This window comes from Monodelphis domestica, chromosome 6, assembly GCF_027887165.1.
Source record: "Monodelphis domestica isolate mMonDom1 chromosome 6, mMonDom1.pri, whole genome shotgun sequence".
Lineage (NCBI taxonomy): Eukaryota > Metazoa > Chordata > Mammalia > Didelphimorphia > Didelphidae > Monodelphis > Monodelphis domestica.
In genome coordinates this window covers 85,200,309-85,216,725 of record NC_077232.1, presented here as the reverse complement: position 1 = coordinate 85,216,725, position 16,417 = coordinate 85,200,309, and the positions used below count along the sequence as shown (strand labels likewise).

The 16,417-nt window shown below is 39.5% G+C and overlaps 1 protein-coding gene across 8 annotated transcripts in view; it reads left to right on the top strand.

Annotated features, from left to right (window-relative positions):
* SH3TC1 (SH3 domain and tetratricopeptide repeats 1) overlaps positions 1 to 16,417 on the top strand; it is a 127,813-nt gene that overhangs the window by 97,851 nt on the left and 13,545 nt on the right. For all 8 annotated transcript variants that reach the window (XM_007496800.3, XM_056802377.1, XM_007496799.3 and 5 more), the window contains 7 exons: positions 1,018 to 1,088; positions 5,551 to 5,746; positions 7,342 to 7,475; positions 7,962 to 8,003; positions 11,098 to 12,792; positions 13,920 to 14,100; positions 15,571 to 15,721. In XM_007496800.3, the coding sequence (XP_007496862.1) occupies positions 1,018 to 1,088; positions 5,551 to 5,746; positions 7,342 to 7,475; positions 7,962 to 8,003; positions 11,098 to 12,792; positions 13,920 to 14,100; positions 15,571 to 15,721 (2,470 nt within the window). The remainder of the gene's footprint in view (positions 1 to 1,017; positions 1,089 to 5,550; positions 5,747 to 7,341; positions 7,476 to 7,961; positions 8,004 to 11,097; positions 12,793 to 13,919; positions 14,101 to 15,570; positions 15,722 to 16,417) is intronic.

Here is a 16,417-nt window from a genome sequence, read left to right as displayed (position 1 = left end):
TAATTAAATAAAAAATTTCAAATTAGGAAAAAGAAAAAGAAAAATTAAAACCTAAAAAAATAAAATACATGCTTGTTGGGTGGAGTTATTTATTTCATTTGATTTTCACAACAGTCCCCTGTGGGATATATGGTAGGGTTCATTAGTTCCACTAGACAGATAAGAAAATTGAGGGATAAATGGGCAATGATCTTAGAACACAATGTCAGAGCTGGGAGGAAATAGAACATAATATATTAGATCAGGGAGGGAATTAGATGTCAGCTTTACATCACTGTGTGACCTTGTCACACTAAAGTCACTAAACCTCTTTGGGACTCAGTTCCCTCATCTATAAAATGGTAAGAGTAGCAGGCAAAAGGTTGGACTAGATGACCTCCAATGTTTCTTTCTCCCTTAATCTATTATCTTGTGATCATTCTTAAGATTTATACCAAATGGGGACTTTTGTGAAGCCTATGTGTACTGTTTCCTCACCTTTTTCTTTCGTTATCCCCTTCTCCCTTTCAAAACTCAGCTCAACTTTAATCTATTTTTCTATCTGCCTATATATGTGCAAATTGTCATCCCCCAGCCCCTCCACTAAACTGCCAACTTCATGAAAGAGGAGTATTATTTTTACTTTTAGTAGTGGTGCCTAGCATAGAAGAGGCACTTAATAAAAGTCTTTTTCTTTTTAAAACTCTTACCTTCTATCCTAGCATTGATCCTGAAACAGAAGAGTAGCAATGGCTAGGCAATTGGGATTAAATGATTCACACAGCTAGGAAGTGATTGAGGCCAGATTTGAACCTAGGTCCTCCCAACTCCAGTCTGGCATTCCATCTACTGTACTACCTAAATGTCCCAACATTTGACTAATTCCAGTTTCCACCCAGCCTGCAAGAATGAAGGTTGATAGGATTCTGTTATTTAGCAAACTACTTAGGGAGTCAGCAGCAATGGCCAAGTCATTTGGGGCTGCCCCTTTGGTATGCATGGGGATTTTCCAAAGATTTCTCTTTTTTCTTTTCCAAGGTGGTCTCTTAAAGTGCAGTCTGACCCCATAGATGTCTTTGTTGATGAATCCATAATCTACAATCAAATTGGTAAGAACGCTTGTTTCCCTGCCCTGTCTCATTCATTTCAGTTGACCTGAGAAACTTAATTTGGACTGAATGTGTCTGGAAGAGCTGCCAAGTATACATGAATCAGCTAGGATAGGTAAGATGGTGTGATGTCGCAGGGATGCTGGGTAAGATCCAGCAAAGCTATTATAACTTTTTTTTGCCAGGATAATATCTTGTTTCTTTAAAAAAAAAAAGTCATCTTAAACTAAATTAAATTTTTTAAAAAAGAATAAAAAAGCCATCTTCCTTTACAGATAGAATAATAGCAATATTATATCATATAATCATAATATCAGTTATGATCTTTGCAAATCTTTTCTTTGGGTCTTAGTTTCTCCCTCTGTAAAATAAGGAGGTGAGACTATGTGATTGTTGCTAAGAGGCTCTTCCAGTTCTGCCATTCTATGACTCTCAAATTTATGAGTGATCATCCATTCAATGTTTCTGTGCCAGCTTATATAAGTCTTATAGATATATGTCTTAAATATCAAATAGACATTTCCTTCATAACTACGTAAGGTGGATATTATACATAGTTTGCAGAGGAGAAAACTGAGTCAGAGTTAGTCATTTTAATACCTGGTCACATAGAAAATATTGCAACTAAGATTGAAACTTGGGTCTCAATTCTCAAAATCTAGGGTTTTCTCCAAATTGATCACATAGATTGTTATTTGTGTTCATCAGAATTGTAAGAAAATTCTTTCCCACTTGAAACAATTATCCAATTATCACTTTGTATCAAGTTCATGTATGGGATGCTAACGAACCCAGAACCTTTGAGAAAACAGGATGATATTCATAAATCATTTAACATAGTGCTTGGTACATAGTAGGTGATGAATAAATGCTTCTTCCTTTCCCCTTTGGTAATAATTTAAATAATTAAATGAAAGGCAAATACTTCAAATTTTGTTTTTGGTAGTGTTAATTATTTAAATCTTTTGAGGGTATTTTTTTTTTTTTGGTTCTGTATCCTTAACTAGATCTCTTTCCTTCTTTTTTGTATGAATTCTTGAACCACTCTAAGACCAAAAACAATCAAAATTCTTATTGTACCAAGAAGTTTTTTTTTAGTCATTTTACTTATGTCCAATTCTTCATGACTTCATTTGGGATTTTCTTGGCAAAGATACTGGAATGGTCTGCCATTTCCTTCTCCAGTTTACTTTGTAGATGAGGAAATTGAGGCAAGCAGGATTAAGTGACTTGCCTAGAGTCACACAGCAAGTAAGTGCCTAAGGCCAGATTTTAACTCAAGAAGATGAATCTCCCTGCCTTCACACCCAGTGCTCTATCCTCTGCATTACCCACCTGTTAATTTTATTGGATGTGTTTTATGAGCATGTCTGGTTCATAATTTTTAGATAATTATCTGATGTGGAATTAGCTTGCATGTAAGCCTGCACTTCAATAATGTGTTTGCATATAACAGTTCTGTGAGGTAAATTTTACCAGGGTTATTTACATTTTATAGTAAAGAAAACTCAGACAGACATGAAAAATAATTTCAAATCAATGGAATTAGCTCTGGAAGGGACCTTAGAGATCACTGAGTTCTACCATCTCAATTTACATAGAAGGAAACTGAGACCTAGACAGGTTCATTGACTGGCTCAAGACAACACACTTGCAAAATTTGAACCCAAGTCTTCTGTCTCCAAATACAGGGCTTTCTCCAGTTTGTCACACTACTTCAGAAAGGTGATTTGCTTATGGTACCACAAGTCAGGGATGATGCTAATTACTCTAGTGGTCTTTTTACTATACCACACCTCCTCATGTCCCCCAATTTTAGAACCCCCCTTGAAATTCCATTTCCAAAAAATGGTGTGAAAAAAGGCAATATAATGGACAGATTAATTACATCTTTTTGCAAATATGTTAAGATAATAATTTTGCTATCACTCTTGGATTTTATACTGAGGATATAATTATTGGTGTATACTAAACTTCCTTTTAACAAGAACTGTTCAAAAATAGAATAAATGAGTTGTCTTGTTGGGCAACAAATTTCCTGATCGTGGAACTGTTGAAGTAAACTTGATGACCACTTGTTTGGGAGTGTGAAAGAGTTCCCTTCCTCAGGCAGGGGGTTGAAGATGACCTTTCAGATCCTTTTGCATTCTAAGAGTTTATGATTTTATGTGGTAGAATAAATTGGAAGTTATTCTAGTGCCAACTCTGACATAGTTTTGCTTAGGCAAGTCACCTTATCTGTATCTGTTTCCTTGACCACAAAAGAAAGGAACAATTTTTCCTTCCTTCCTTCCTTCCTTCCTTCCTTCCTTCCTTCCTTCCTTCCTTCCTTCCTTCCTTCCTTCCTTCCTTCCTTCCTTCCTTCCTTCCTTCCTTCCTTCCTTCCTTCCTTCCTTCCTTCCTTCCTTCCTTCCTTCCTTCCTTTCTTCCTTCTTTCCTTCCTTCCTAAAATGAAGCTATTGGAATTTAGTTGGTAATACCAAGGGCCTGACCAAATAGCTCTAGAAATAGAGAAGACATTCCCAATACGAACTAGTAGCATATTGAATTAGGAAAGTAAGTGAAGAACAAAAGATAATCCTTGGTTATATTCCTTGGTTATATACGTCTGTAGTGACACAGTCAGAAATAGCAAAACACAAGAAGGAACAGATTTAGGAAAAAAGATAAACTCTGTTTGAGACATAGGGAATTTGAGGTGTTGGGACACCCAGGGGTGAAAATCCTATAGCTGGTTGGAGATGTGGGCTCAGCAGAGAGGGTCAGACTGTGTATATAAATCTGAGAGTTTTCTGAACAGAAGTGACTGAGCAAATAAATGATACTGTCAAGAGGGGCAAATGTAGAGACAAGAAAGCCAAGGATAAAGCTTTGAGCAACATCTACATTGCAGAGCAAGAAGATGAAGAACTTAGAATGTAAGTTCCTTAAGAACAGAAACTATTTCATTTTTGTCTCAGCATGGTACCTGGCATGTAGTAGGTGTTTAATAAACCCATTGATTTGAGAGATACTTGGATAAAAAGTCCATTGACTTGACCCAGTGAAGGCAAAATAATGGAGAAAGAGCTTGGGGTTATTGGAGAGTAGATCTTGCACCAGATATAAGCTGTCTCTGATGGTTCTTCTAGTTCTGAGATTTTGTGAAGTTGGAACTTGGTAAAGAGAGACCAGGAAGGGAGGGAAACTGGAGAGTATGCTAAATGATGATCTGTTGAGAGAATTAGGCTTTATAAGATCATCTATTTGGGGTTGCCAAGGACCTTTGATGTCATCCAGTACACTCCCCTCACTGTATACTTGAAGAAACTGAGTTTCAGGGAGATTGTGACTTGCCTAATTTCCCACAGGAAGTAACAGACTCAGTATTTGAACTCAATTCCTCTGACTCTTTCCATCCTACCACACTACTTCCCAATGAGAGACATCTCCAAATACTTGAGGGATTCCCCTGAGGTATGAAAGATTAGCTTTATTCTGGTTGGTCCCATAAAAACATAAAAAACTTTGGAACAGTGAAGTTAGTGGGAAGCAGATTCAGATCAATTATACTAGAACACTTTCTAAAAGTATCATCTAACAATGGAATGGACTTCTAGAGAATGTAGTAACCTGGTCTGTAGAGATTTAAAAATTCACAAAAATACTTTCCTCACAACTAGTCTGGGAAGAAGGTAGTAAAAAATATAGTTATTTCCATTTTAGAGGTGAAAAAACTGAGTCAAAGTCTAAATGACTAGCCAGCATCTCACAGCTAAGCCAAGATTTAGCCTTAGTTTCTATGGTGGATGAGGCAGCTAGGTGAGGCAGTAGATAAAGTACTGTTCTTGATTCAGGAAGACTTATCTTCCTACATTCAAATCTGGCTTCAGAAACTCACTAGCTCTACGACCTTGTACAAGTTATTTAGCCCCGTTTGCCTCAGTTTCCTCATCTGTCAAATGAGCTGGAGAAGGAAATAGGCACACCATTACAATCTCTTTGTCAAGAAAATCCCAAAATGGGGTCATGAAGAATCAGACTCAACTGAAGAATGACTGGACAGCCACTAAACCATGATTCCTAATGGAGTGCTCATTCTACTTTGCCATTCTATCTCCCATGGTAGTGAGGCCCCTGGTCTCTGAAAGTCTTCAAAGTAAAAGCTAAATGCCCATCCACTCCCTGAGGATATTATATAAAGAATATGTTTTACCCAAGCATTAAAATTAATGTTCCAAAATTCCTTCCATATCTGAGAGAATTCCACATCTGTGCTTTCCTCCTCCATCTTCTTGCCCTGAACCATTGCAGATATCTTGAAAGCATTCTCGTTAGTAGGGATAGGGGTCAAGGCTGTCCCTGTCTACATCCAAGAAGGGGAAAACATTTGCCAGATTTGTGAGGGAATTTTCTGGCTTGGCAGAAGCCTCTGTTCTGTTGTTTGAAGGCATTGATTTAGAAGATGGTATCTTTTCTGCAGGTATGGGAACATGCTTTGCCATAATGGATCACTGTAGCCAAGGACCAGAGGAGATGAGTTTCCAGGACAGGGATCAGATTGAAATCCTTGGCGTCCTTGTTCCCTGCCTGGGGTGGTTTCTGGGGAGGCACTCAGTGACTGGCCAGGTTGGCTTTGTGAAGACCAGTCACATTCAAGTAGATAACCAAGATTCTGGGTAAGTAGAAGAGCCCAAATCCTTCTTCAGACTGTTGCCATGCCTCCTGAACCAGTTATGGACAGTAGTTTGCTACTGCCCAGACTTATGGTTGTTGTTTAGACTGAGACATCAACTGAGAGATGACCTAGTCATGGGTGGTCTGACAAAGATGAATTGGGAATCCTAACATTTAGAACTAAAGGGGACCAGAGATTATCTCTGTTATTGTACAAAAATGCTACACCTTTGGGGGCAGCTCGGTAGCACAATGGATAGAGTACTTGGATCCATTTTAGCCTCATATACATTCTAGCTCTGTGACCCTAAACAAGTCACCTAACACCAGTTGCCTAGCCCTTATTGCTCTTCTGCCTTCGAGTTGATACTTAGGCAGAAAATAAGGGTTTTGTTGGTTTGGGTTTGCTTTTTTTTAATGCTACTCCTGCATTCAAATATCACCTCTGATACCTACTGGCTACATGATTTAATCTCTCAATGCCTCACTCCCCTCTTCTATAAAGTAGAGAGAATAATACATGTTTCTACCTCATAAGGTTGTTGTGAGGACTAAATAAAAACATGTAGACAAAGTGCTTTGTAAACATTGCAGCACTTTGGCAAAGATAGTTACTATTGTTATTGTTATCATTAATTATCATTAGTGCAACACCTCATTTTGCAGAAAGGGAAACTGAGGTCAAGAGGAGCTAAGAGACTTGCCACAAATCACAAAGTAGAAGAGCTTGCTGCCAATCTTGGGTCTTTTGGCCCCAATTCCAGTGATCCATCCACTGCACCCATTCCTCTTGACAGCTGGGGCCACCCATCCACATGTACAATTATTTATGGACCATTATTTCTTTGCTTATTCAGACTTCTAAGTCACAGAATCATCAGTGCTCAAGACCTCAGCCAGCACACAGCTTGGCTCTCCATTTAAAACTTCCCTAGGGATACACAGATCTCAGACTTCCACAATGGGAAGCTACCCAAGAGCATCAGCCCCCACAGGAGCTCTGTTCTGTTTTGATACAACCTCACCTAACCTTCTTATTCTTCTTACTTTTGAAGAATTTCAGTATTTGCAATGTCATGGCCCATATCAAATGACTACTAAGGGATGCTGGCTCTCCCCCCTTTTTTTTTAATGGCCTCAGTAAAATAAAATAGAATAAAAAAATTTATAAATGGCCTCAGTGGGAAAAAAAGTGTGTACCTTATTTAGGGGGACTATCAGCAGATGCTGCCGTCCTATACTCCCCTTCCTCCCTCCCCAAGCTTAGCTGTTTTCCCTTTCATATGAGGTAACATAGACATGTTTAGATTGAAGTAAATGCACCAGATTTTCCCCTAGCTGTTAAGTGGTTTAGCTTGATTCCAAAGTTAAAGGTCTTAAATTTTATTCTAATCTTGGTGCCTTTAGCGCCAAAAGAACCTTAGAAATAGGATTTTGTTTTGAAGAAATAACATTTCCAAAAAATTGAATGTTAGTTTTAATATTATATATTTGAATAATAAATGTATAATAATAAAACATTGATAAAAATAATAGTTAATAGTAGAATCTTTGTTGCTTGGAATAAACTTAATATAGCTGATGTCCTAATTTCTAGGCTAACAAATGTGATCTTTCTGGATGAGGAAGAAAGATCATTTTTCTTTAATAAAAAGAATTTTTCTGAAGATGATGTAATCCAGTTATTGAAGAAAACAGCCACCTCTGCTGTCTGCACAGCATATAGTATGGGTAAGTACGTCCTCTGTGGGGTGTCCTCCTCTGCCCTGTGGGGCACATCCCAAGGCAAGTGTGAGGTTACAGGACTGAATAGCAATCAACGCTCTGATAGATGGGGCTGAGAAGGTTTATTATTCATGTGATTTAGCTTAGTAATGAATGGAAGATGTACCATGTGCTCGTGACCCAACTGCACTCCCCACACACCATGTAGAAGCTCTTGAAGCTCACTGGGACTCTCACAACAACATTATGAGGCAGTTGGACCAGGTACTGTTATTCTCATCATCCATGTTTTGCAGAAAAGGCAACCAAGGAATTAAGGGCCATGAAGGGGAAGTGGCTTAGTGAATGGCACACAGCTAGTAAGTGGTACTTGAAACCAGGTCTTTTTACTCCAGATTTTTTCCTATTCAGTTTTTGCTAACTCCATTTCTAATGCTCTCTCTACTATCCTCTAGCTGCTAACTCTTTTCTTTTCTTTTCTTTCTGATTCAGACATATTTGAAGAAGTAGAATTTCAGAAATCTCAAGAACAAGGTATGGCTTTGGAAATGGTGCTGGTACATGCGTTCACTAGACCGAGGTGGTGGTGGAGATTTTCACTCCAGGAAAAGGGGCTGTTGTGTTGGAGTCTGCAGTTAGGGAGTAACAAGTCCCCTAGCGTGGTCATAGATATTGAAATTTACATAGATATTGAAATTTACATTATTCAAAGGTATGACTTGGGGCAGCTGGGTAGCTCAGTGGATTAAGAGCCAGTCCTAGAGACAGGAGGTCCTAGGTTCAAATCTGGCCTCAGCCACTTCCTAGCTGTGTGACCCTGGGCAAGTCACTTAACCCCCATTGCCTAGCCCTTACCACTCTTCTGCCTTGGAGCCAATACACAGTATTGACTCCAAGACGGAAGGTAAGGGTTTAAAAAAAAAAGTTATGACTTAGATAAAATATGGTCATTGGTTCCAGCCTAATGGAAACAGGCTGTTGTGAATTCAAAGAATGCCGCCTTGTCAGAGGAAATTCTTTATTTGAAATAATTGGGACGAAGCTGTTCATAGAGCATAAAGTGGTACTTTGCATGTAGTAAGCATTATTCAGTCAGTCAGTAATATACAGAATCTATTAATAAATAAACATCTTTTAAGTAGCTACTGTGTGCTAGACCCTCTGCTAAACAGCAGGGACACAAAAGGGGGCAAGGGAGAGATCCTGCACTCAAAAAGCTGATAATCTAATGGGGAGACAGCATGCAAACAAGGCAAATAATATAGTGGGCAAAGAAATAATTAACAGAAGGAAGACATTAAAAGGGATTGGGAGAGGTTTCCAGTGAAAGACAGGATTGTAGTTAGAACTAAAAGTCAGTTGTCAGAGCAGAGGAGGGGGGCATCCAGAGAACATTCCCAGAGCAGAGAATCATAGCATTTCTGGCCAGTCAGAAAATAGCCGCAGGGATCCTCCAGTCCAACAAATATAGTGCCATTTTATATTAAATATAAGGAGCGAAGCAGGCAGAACTTAGAGAATATTATATACAGCAACAGAAATATTGTTTGAAGAGTAATTTGTATATGTCCACCTCCAGAGAAAGAACTGATAAATAGAAACAAGCAAAACATGTTTTTACACATACATATATGTGTATGTATTTTAAACCTTCACCTTCCATCTTAGAATCAATACTGTGTGTTGTTTCCAAGGTAGAAGAGCAATGAAAGCTAAGCAGTGGGGGTTAAGTGATTTGCCCAGAGTCATACAGCTAAGATGTATCTAAGACTAGATTTGAACCCAGGACCTCCCATCATTACATCTGGCTCTCAGTTTGCTGAGCCAAGCAGCTGCCCCCTTATATATCTTTTCATCAAATGATGCCTTCTCTAGTGCTGAGAGGGGAGGGAGGCAGAGAGGGAGATACCTGGGAGTTTAAATGTAACAAATAAAAAAACTAGAGAGAAAAAATATAAGGACAAAGAAACCTAAAGTGACACGCTATATGTAAGGTCACATAGGTATTCATTGGCTGATCTCACATTTGAACTCATCTTTTGATTAAAGAACCACAGAGCAATTATACACCTCAGATATGGAAAAGGGATTCAGTTTATTCTGTTGTTTGTTTTTTTTTTTCCTGAGGGGACAGAATCAGAAGCAATGGGTAGAAATCAAAGGGTGGAAAATTTCAAATTAGTAGAAGAAAAATGTTCTAAATAATCAGATCTCTTTGACCATGGAACTGACTACTTGGCTGAATAAGTTCATCCTCAATAGAAGGGTTTAGCAGTAAAAAAGTAAAAGAGTACTTAGAATATAATACAAGTGGGGTCTGGGAACCTCAATTTGTGACTTGCCCAGATACCAGACTGAGCTCTGAGTATATTCAAGTAAAAGAGAATTCTGGAATCAAGGATGGAAAATGGATAGGTTGACGTGCACTAGGTGACCTCAAAGGCTTCTTCCAATACCGAGATTCTGTAATTCTCATGAGTGATATTAGTGATATTCCTCCGATTCTGAAAAACAAAACAAAACAAAACTTGGGGCACTAACAGTTCCTCCCTAGAAATGGGCCAAACTCCTTATGCTGTCCAGAAGATGGTGCTGGAAAATCCCCACTTCAGGATGAACTATAATTATTTTTCTTTGGTGTGCAATTTGGTAGTTGACATTCTCCAGGTTCAACGTGTTGGGAAAGAAAGTTCAATTTGTCTCCAGAAATGTTTTGAACAATAAAAAGAAACACAGAATCAAGGCAAACATAAGATTCTCCTTTCCTTATCTAGGGGGAATCTGAGTGGTGGCTCCTATGAAATTTTTAAATCATAGAATTTAAATCTTGAAGGGGCTTTAGAGATCCATTTAAAGCCATCTGGATTAGACACTTTCCCTCCCCTGCTTAGAATTTAGACTACATTTGGAAGGAAATGAGAAAATGGGATGCTATTTCTTTAAGGTGTAAGGTTCTGCATGTTGAAAAATTCCTTTTGGCAAGAGAGGAAATAGTGACTTCCTTGGATATCAAAGTGCCTGGAGGGAAATATGCAAAGCCCAAACCTTGGCAGTGGTTTCCTGGCCGTCAGAAGTGGCCACATCTTGATGAGTTAATCTAATATAGAAAAACAATTTAAAACTTGGCTGCTCAACAATGTTTTGTACTTTTATCCCAAATCTATAGAGAGCACTGAAGAGAGTTTGTTTTGAACATTTTTTCCTTTTGTAAAAGGCAGATAAATGTTTCTAGTCTTTATTCTTCCCTTCCAAATGCTTTCTTCTTTAATTTGATGTCTTGCTACTTGATTGATATTGAGATGGAAGGGATGCAATTATTAATTACCTCCTGCTTACAAAACACTTAGCTAGTTGGAGAAAAGATGAAAATCTAGTTAAGACAAGATGGTTGGAGCTCAGTCTGGTATCTGGGCAAGTCACAAATTTAGGTCCCTAGACCCCACTTGTATTATATTCTAAGTTCTTATCAAGGTGCTCCTGGAGTGTTATATGAAGTATAATAGAGTTATTTAAAGAGCATTTATCTCCCAGGACTGTTTTGAGAATCAAATAAGAACCCTTTGCAAACCTTAAAGTGTTGTATAAACATGAACTGTTCTCCACATCATAACCTTCTTCTAACTTGCAGAAATGCCTCAGCTTCCATTGGGCTCTGATCCCATTTCAGTGGCTGACAAAGTGAGAGCTGTGTTAGAAAGGTACAAGACCCCCCAACTCTGCCCTGAAGAGATTGACAGCCATGAAGGAGAGGATTACCAGCCATCAACTTCAGAGAGCCTCCCCATGTCTCAAGAACCCCATTTTTGCCTCAAGATGGAAGAAAATGACAACAGTCCAGAGAAATTTCTCCTTTTGCTAATGTTTCTAAATGAGGATAAATACATACCATGTTATAAGAGCCTGTATGATGTCTCTCTTCCATGTCTTAGCACCATGTTTGATGGCTATTCCGAGGAGGAAGAACTCACCTGTTACTTTGGGCAGGCGAGGATAGCGGCCAAGAAAGCCAACCTTCCCATGGCCCTGACGAGACTGTGCTTCCTCCTCGGGAGGCTCTGTGTCAGAAAACTCAAGCTCTCCCAGGCTCGGGTTTATTTTGAAGAAGCCTTGGGAGCCTTGAGAGGCAGCTTCAGTGACCTTTTCCTTGTGGTTGCTATCTACACCAATCTCACTGCCATTTATTTGAAACAGAAAAATAGAGAGAAATGCACACATGTGTTTGGCAAGGTAGCAGCTCTGCTTCTTGGAATTCCCAGCTATATCTGTAGTACTGAGATGGAAGCAGACCTCCTCAAATTTGCTTTGAAGATGGTCATCCTGAACCAGCAAAACCAGCAGGCTGAAGCCAGGATCTGTTTCCTACTGGCCAAGCACCATATTAATCTCAAGCAGCCTGAAGAAGCCTTGCCCTTCCTGGAGAGGCTTCTGCTTTTGGATGATGAACTGGGTTTATGGGACAGTTCGTGGTCCACAGATTGTTACCTCCATCTTGGGGAAACCTATAGCAGGAAATGTCTGCCCCACCTTACCGTGAGCTGTATCAAAGTCGCCTCTTTCCAGAGCTCACAGACCTTCATGAGCTCCTTGGAGAGCATTGACTTGGTCATCCAGAATACCCCGAAGCTTTACGGCCTGAGGAAGGTGGACCATGTGCTGCCATCCCAAATCGCACTCTACCTCAAGCAAGCACTGTCCTCTGCCATGGCTTCCCAAGAGCAAAAGCTCTGTGGTTCCCTCTACTGTAGTCTTTCAGAACTATATAGCCATCATAGGAGATATGAAGAGGCCATTGACTATGTATGGAAAGCTTTAGAAGTGGACAGCTCAGCCAGCATTGGCCAGGTCATTAACAACTTAATTTCTCTTGCTTGGTTGCACATTCTTCACCAGCAAAATCCAGAAGCACTGGAGATCTTAGATTCCATTGAAGACTCCTCTGGAAGTAGCCCTCAACAATTAGGGATTGTTTATAACATGGCTGCCATTGCCCTGAAAAGGATGAACTGCATAAAGAAGGCAGCTGAGGGATATTACAAGGCGCTCCATGTATCCAAAGATCTTGGGCTGGTCCAGAACCAGGCGGTTGTCCTGGCAAACTTCGGGGTTCTGTGTCTTCACTTAAATGCCAGTGGTCTGGCTGAACACTATTTCATTGAAGCAGTAAAACTCTTCTCTCAACTTCCAAGTGCTGTGTGTGGCCGAGAATTCGTCCAAGTTCTCCTCTGGCTGGGACAGCACTACACGAACAGAGCCCAACAGGAGGAAGGGAAATGCTATTACGAGTGGGCATTCCTGGTGGCCATGGAAATGAGTCATTTTGAAAGTAAGTGTTTATCGCATCTCCTCCTGCCCACCCACTCAAAGTCAGAACCTATTTTTCTTTCTTTTAGTTCAAGGCACAGTTATTTTTTACTAGCAGATAATTGCCAGGGGTGCTGACTACTGGGCCCTGAATTATCTAAGTGTAAGTGTAGAAGGAGTATTGTAGAGGGCTCAGGATTTAAAGTCAAAGGACCTGAGTTTAAATTTGAGTTCTGTCACCTTACTACATAAGTGGTAAGTCTTATCTTTAAAATGACCTTTGGAACTATATAATCTCTGAGGTCCTTCCAGCTCTAAATATATGACCTTTCTAAAATAAATCAGAACCAAAAGAAGCAACAATATCCCTATTTTGGGCTGCCTGAAGTTCTACCACATTTGGTTTGCTCTTTCTTTCTTCTTTTCTTCCTCCTTCCCTCTCTCCCTCCCTCCAGCCTTCCTCCTTCCCTCCTCCCTCCCTCCCTCCCTTCCTCTCTCTCTTTCTCTGTTTGTCTGTCTGTCTGTCTGTCTATCTCTCTCTCCCTCTCTCTCTCTTTTTCTCTGTCTCTCTATTTCTCTGTCTGCCTGTCTCTCTTTCTTTCCCTTACCTTCTGTCTTAGTAACAACTCTATGACAGAAGGGCAAGGGCTAGACAAATGGGGTTAAGTGACTTGCTCAGAATAATACAGCTAGGAAGTATTTCAGGCCAGATTTGAACCCAAGTCCTTTTGACTCCAGGTCTGGCACTCTATATGATGTGCCCCTTAGCTGCTCCTCCCCACTCCAAGACATTCTTAGAGCCATCTTCCAATCCTACCTCAAACTCATGAAATGTTCTTTATGAGATTTTAATGACTGTTGGCTGAACATGCCATACCTTAAAGGTATCACTTAGCTACTTGTATATCCTATACAGGAGGAAAATTATTTTCAAACTGCAAATTCAATTCAATTCAACCATCCTTATAAAGTACAAAAGAAACATGCCCTGCCATTATTACTATTTTTTTCCCCTTTCTATACCCCACTATCTGTTCCAGGTGATTTTTTTTCCTAGTCATAACTCCTGAAACTGTACTCTAAATGGGCATGGTTGTGCTTTGCTCCTCACTATTTCTTTCCTTCTCCCTTTATTATTGACTTTCCCAGGCCAACTCCAAGCAATCCAGCTACTGTGTCATTTCTACAGCACCATCATGCCAAACGAGGCCCAGTGTGTCATCTACAATGAATATCAGCTCTCCTTGGCCAGGAGGATGTCAGATAAAGTGCTAGAAGGGCAGCTCCTGGAAACCATCAGCCAGCTGTATCTTTCTTTAGGTACAGAAAGGTGAGAAGCACTACATAGGCTGACTGGTTTGGGAGTGTGGTTTACCTCCCTGCTGTGGCTGGTTGTTTTTGAATATGGTGACATGGAAAAGGAGCTGTTGATCCCTAGGATATCCGCCCTGGAAGAGACCATAATATATAGAATGGGAGCCAGGAAGATTCATCTTTCTGAGTTAAAATCTGGCCTCAGACACTTATTAGACCATAGGCAAGTCACTTAACTTATGTTTGCCTCTGCTTCCTCTTCTGTAAAATGGAGGTATTAGCACCTACCTCCAAAGATACACTTTCCACACCCTAACATGATAAAGCTATATAAATGGTGGAAGGTATTTGGCAGGAAAGTAGGAAAGATCTATTACATTATGCCTGGTAGCAAGTAATTGGCACATGCCAATATTTCCCAAGATGGAACATTTGGAGATTCCAGTGACCCCTTTCTGGGAGACAAAAAGACTGGCATCTCTACTTGGGCTTAGATGATCTAGGCACATACCCAACATCCACTGCATAAATATTAATTATTATTACCCGAGATCACACAGGTTATAAAGTGGCAGTGCCTGACTTTGGACCCATATCCTCTGATTCCCAATTTCATGTGCTTTTCACTATACCAGGTTGATTGTCTCTGCTGCCAGATGATTTGAATAAAGTACTTTGTAACTATATCATGCTCTCTAAATATGAACTGTCAGTTTCCTTAATTAGTTTTTTCAATTCTCCCTAATTAAAGCCTTTCCCCACAACATATGAATTATATAAACCCTCATGTGGGAAACCACCCAATACAGGAATTTCTTGCTGTTGCTACTCATAGTGCACTTAGATGAACAAAATTTTACAAAAGGATTAAACTCCCAACAACATAAAAGGAAAGAAACAATGCAGATTATAAGAAATAGTTCAGAATGTGTCCAGAAAACAACTTTTCAAAATATAGCTCATTATAGGAATACTGGATTTGTAGTTAGGGGATCTGAGTTCAAATCCCAGTTCTCCCACTCATTTTGTATATGTTTAGTAGTTGTTGTTTACTCATTTTTGAGTTGTTTCTGACTCTTCATGATCCTTTTTTAGAGGTTTTCTTGACAAAGATACCAAACTGGCTGGCCATTTCCTTCTCCAACTCATTTTATAGATGAGGAAACAAAGGTAAACAAGGATTAAGTGACTTGCCCAGATTCACACAGCCAATAAATGTCTGAGGCTGGGTTTTGATGTGAACTCAGGTCTTCCTGACTCCATGCCTAACACTTTATCTACTGTGCCACCTATCCGCCTTTTGATCTATGGCACTTCTCTCTGTGTGATTCTGTTTACACCTATATAAAATGAAATGTAACACTAAACAATCTCCAAAACCCTTTCTAGCTACAAAACCCTATTATTAAATTTAATGATTAGAAAAGTAGTTTTGTGACTGGGATACCATATATACACATGCATATAATCTCCTTTTTTTTTTCAGAGCTTACAAGTCAGCCCTTGAATATACTAAGAGAAGTCTTGGAATATTTATAGACCTTCAGAAGAAAGAAAAAGAGGCATATGCTTGGCTCCAGGCAGGAAAAATCTATTATATTCTGAGACAGACTGAATTAGTAGATATGTACATTCAGGTGAGTTGTGTTTATGAGTGATTCCTGAATTTAAATTTAAGTATACTATGTTGGTGGAGTAGGAAGCAAGTGATATTACTACTACTACTACTACTACTACTACTACTACTTCTTCTTCTTCTTCTTCTACTACTACTACTACTACTTCTTCTTCTTCTACTACTACTACTACTACGAACATTTATACAGCAATCTCATTTTGTTCCCACAGAAGACCTGTAAGGTAGTTACTATTATCATCACCCTTTTTCAGATGCGGAAACTTAGGCCAATAGAGGTTAAATGACTTGCTGATGGTCACATCACTAGTGTATGTAGATGCGGAAACTTAGGCCAACAGAAGTTAAATGACTTGCTGATGGTCACATCACTAGTATATGTCTGAGGCTAGATTTGAATTTAGGTCATCTGGTCTCCCAGTCCAGCATTCTATCTACCTACCTATCTGCCTACATTGGGCAGAAGGGGAGAACATTAAAGGGTACCTTATTGAAGATTAGTTCTTACTTGCACTTCTTTCTCTGCTCCCAAGCCCCAAAGATTGTAATCTTCTAAAGGACAGGTTGCTGTACTCTATTCATTTTCATCTCCTCAGGGTCAAGATCAAAGAAGGGGTGTATAGTAATGGAATCAGTAGCAAATTTGGAGTCAGGACCTAGGTTTGAATCTTAGCTCTGCTGCTTGCTACCTTTGTGA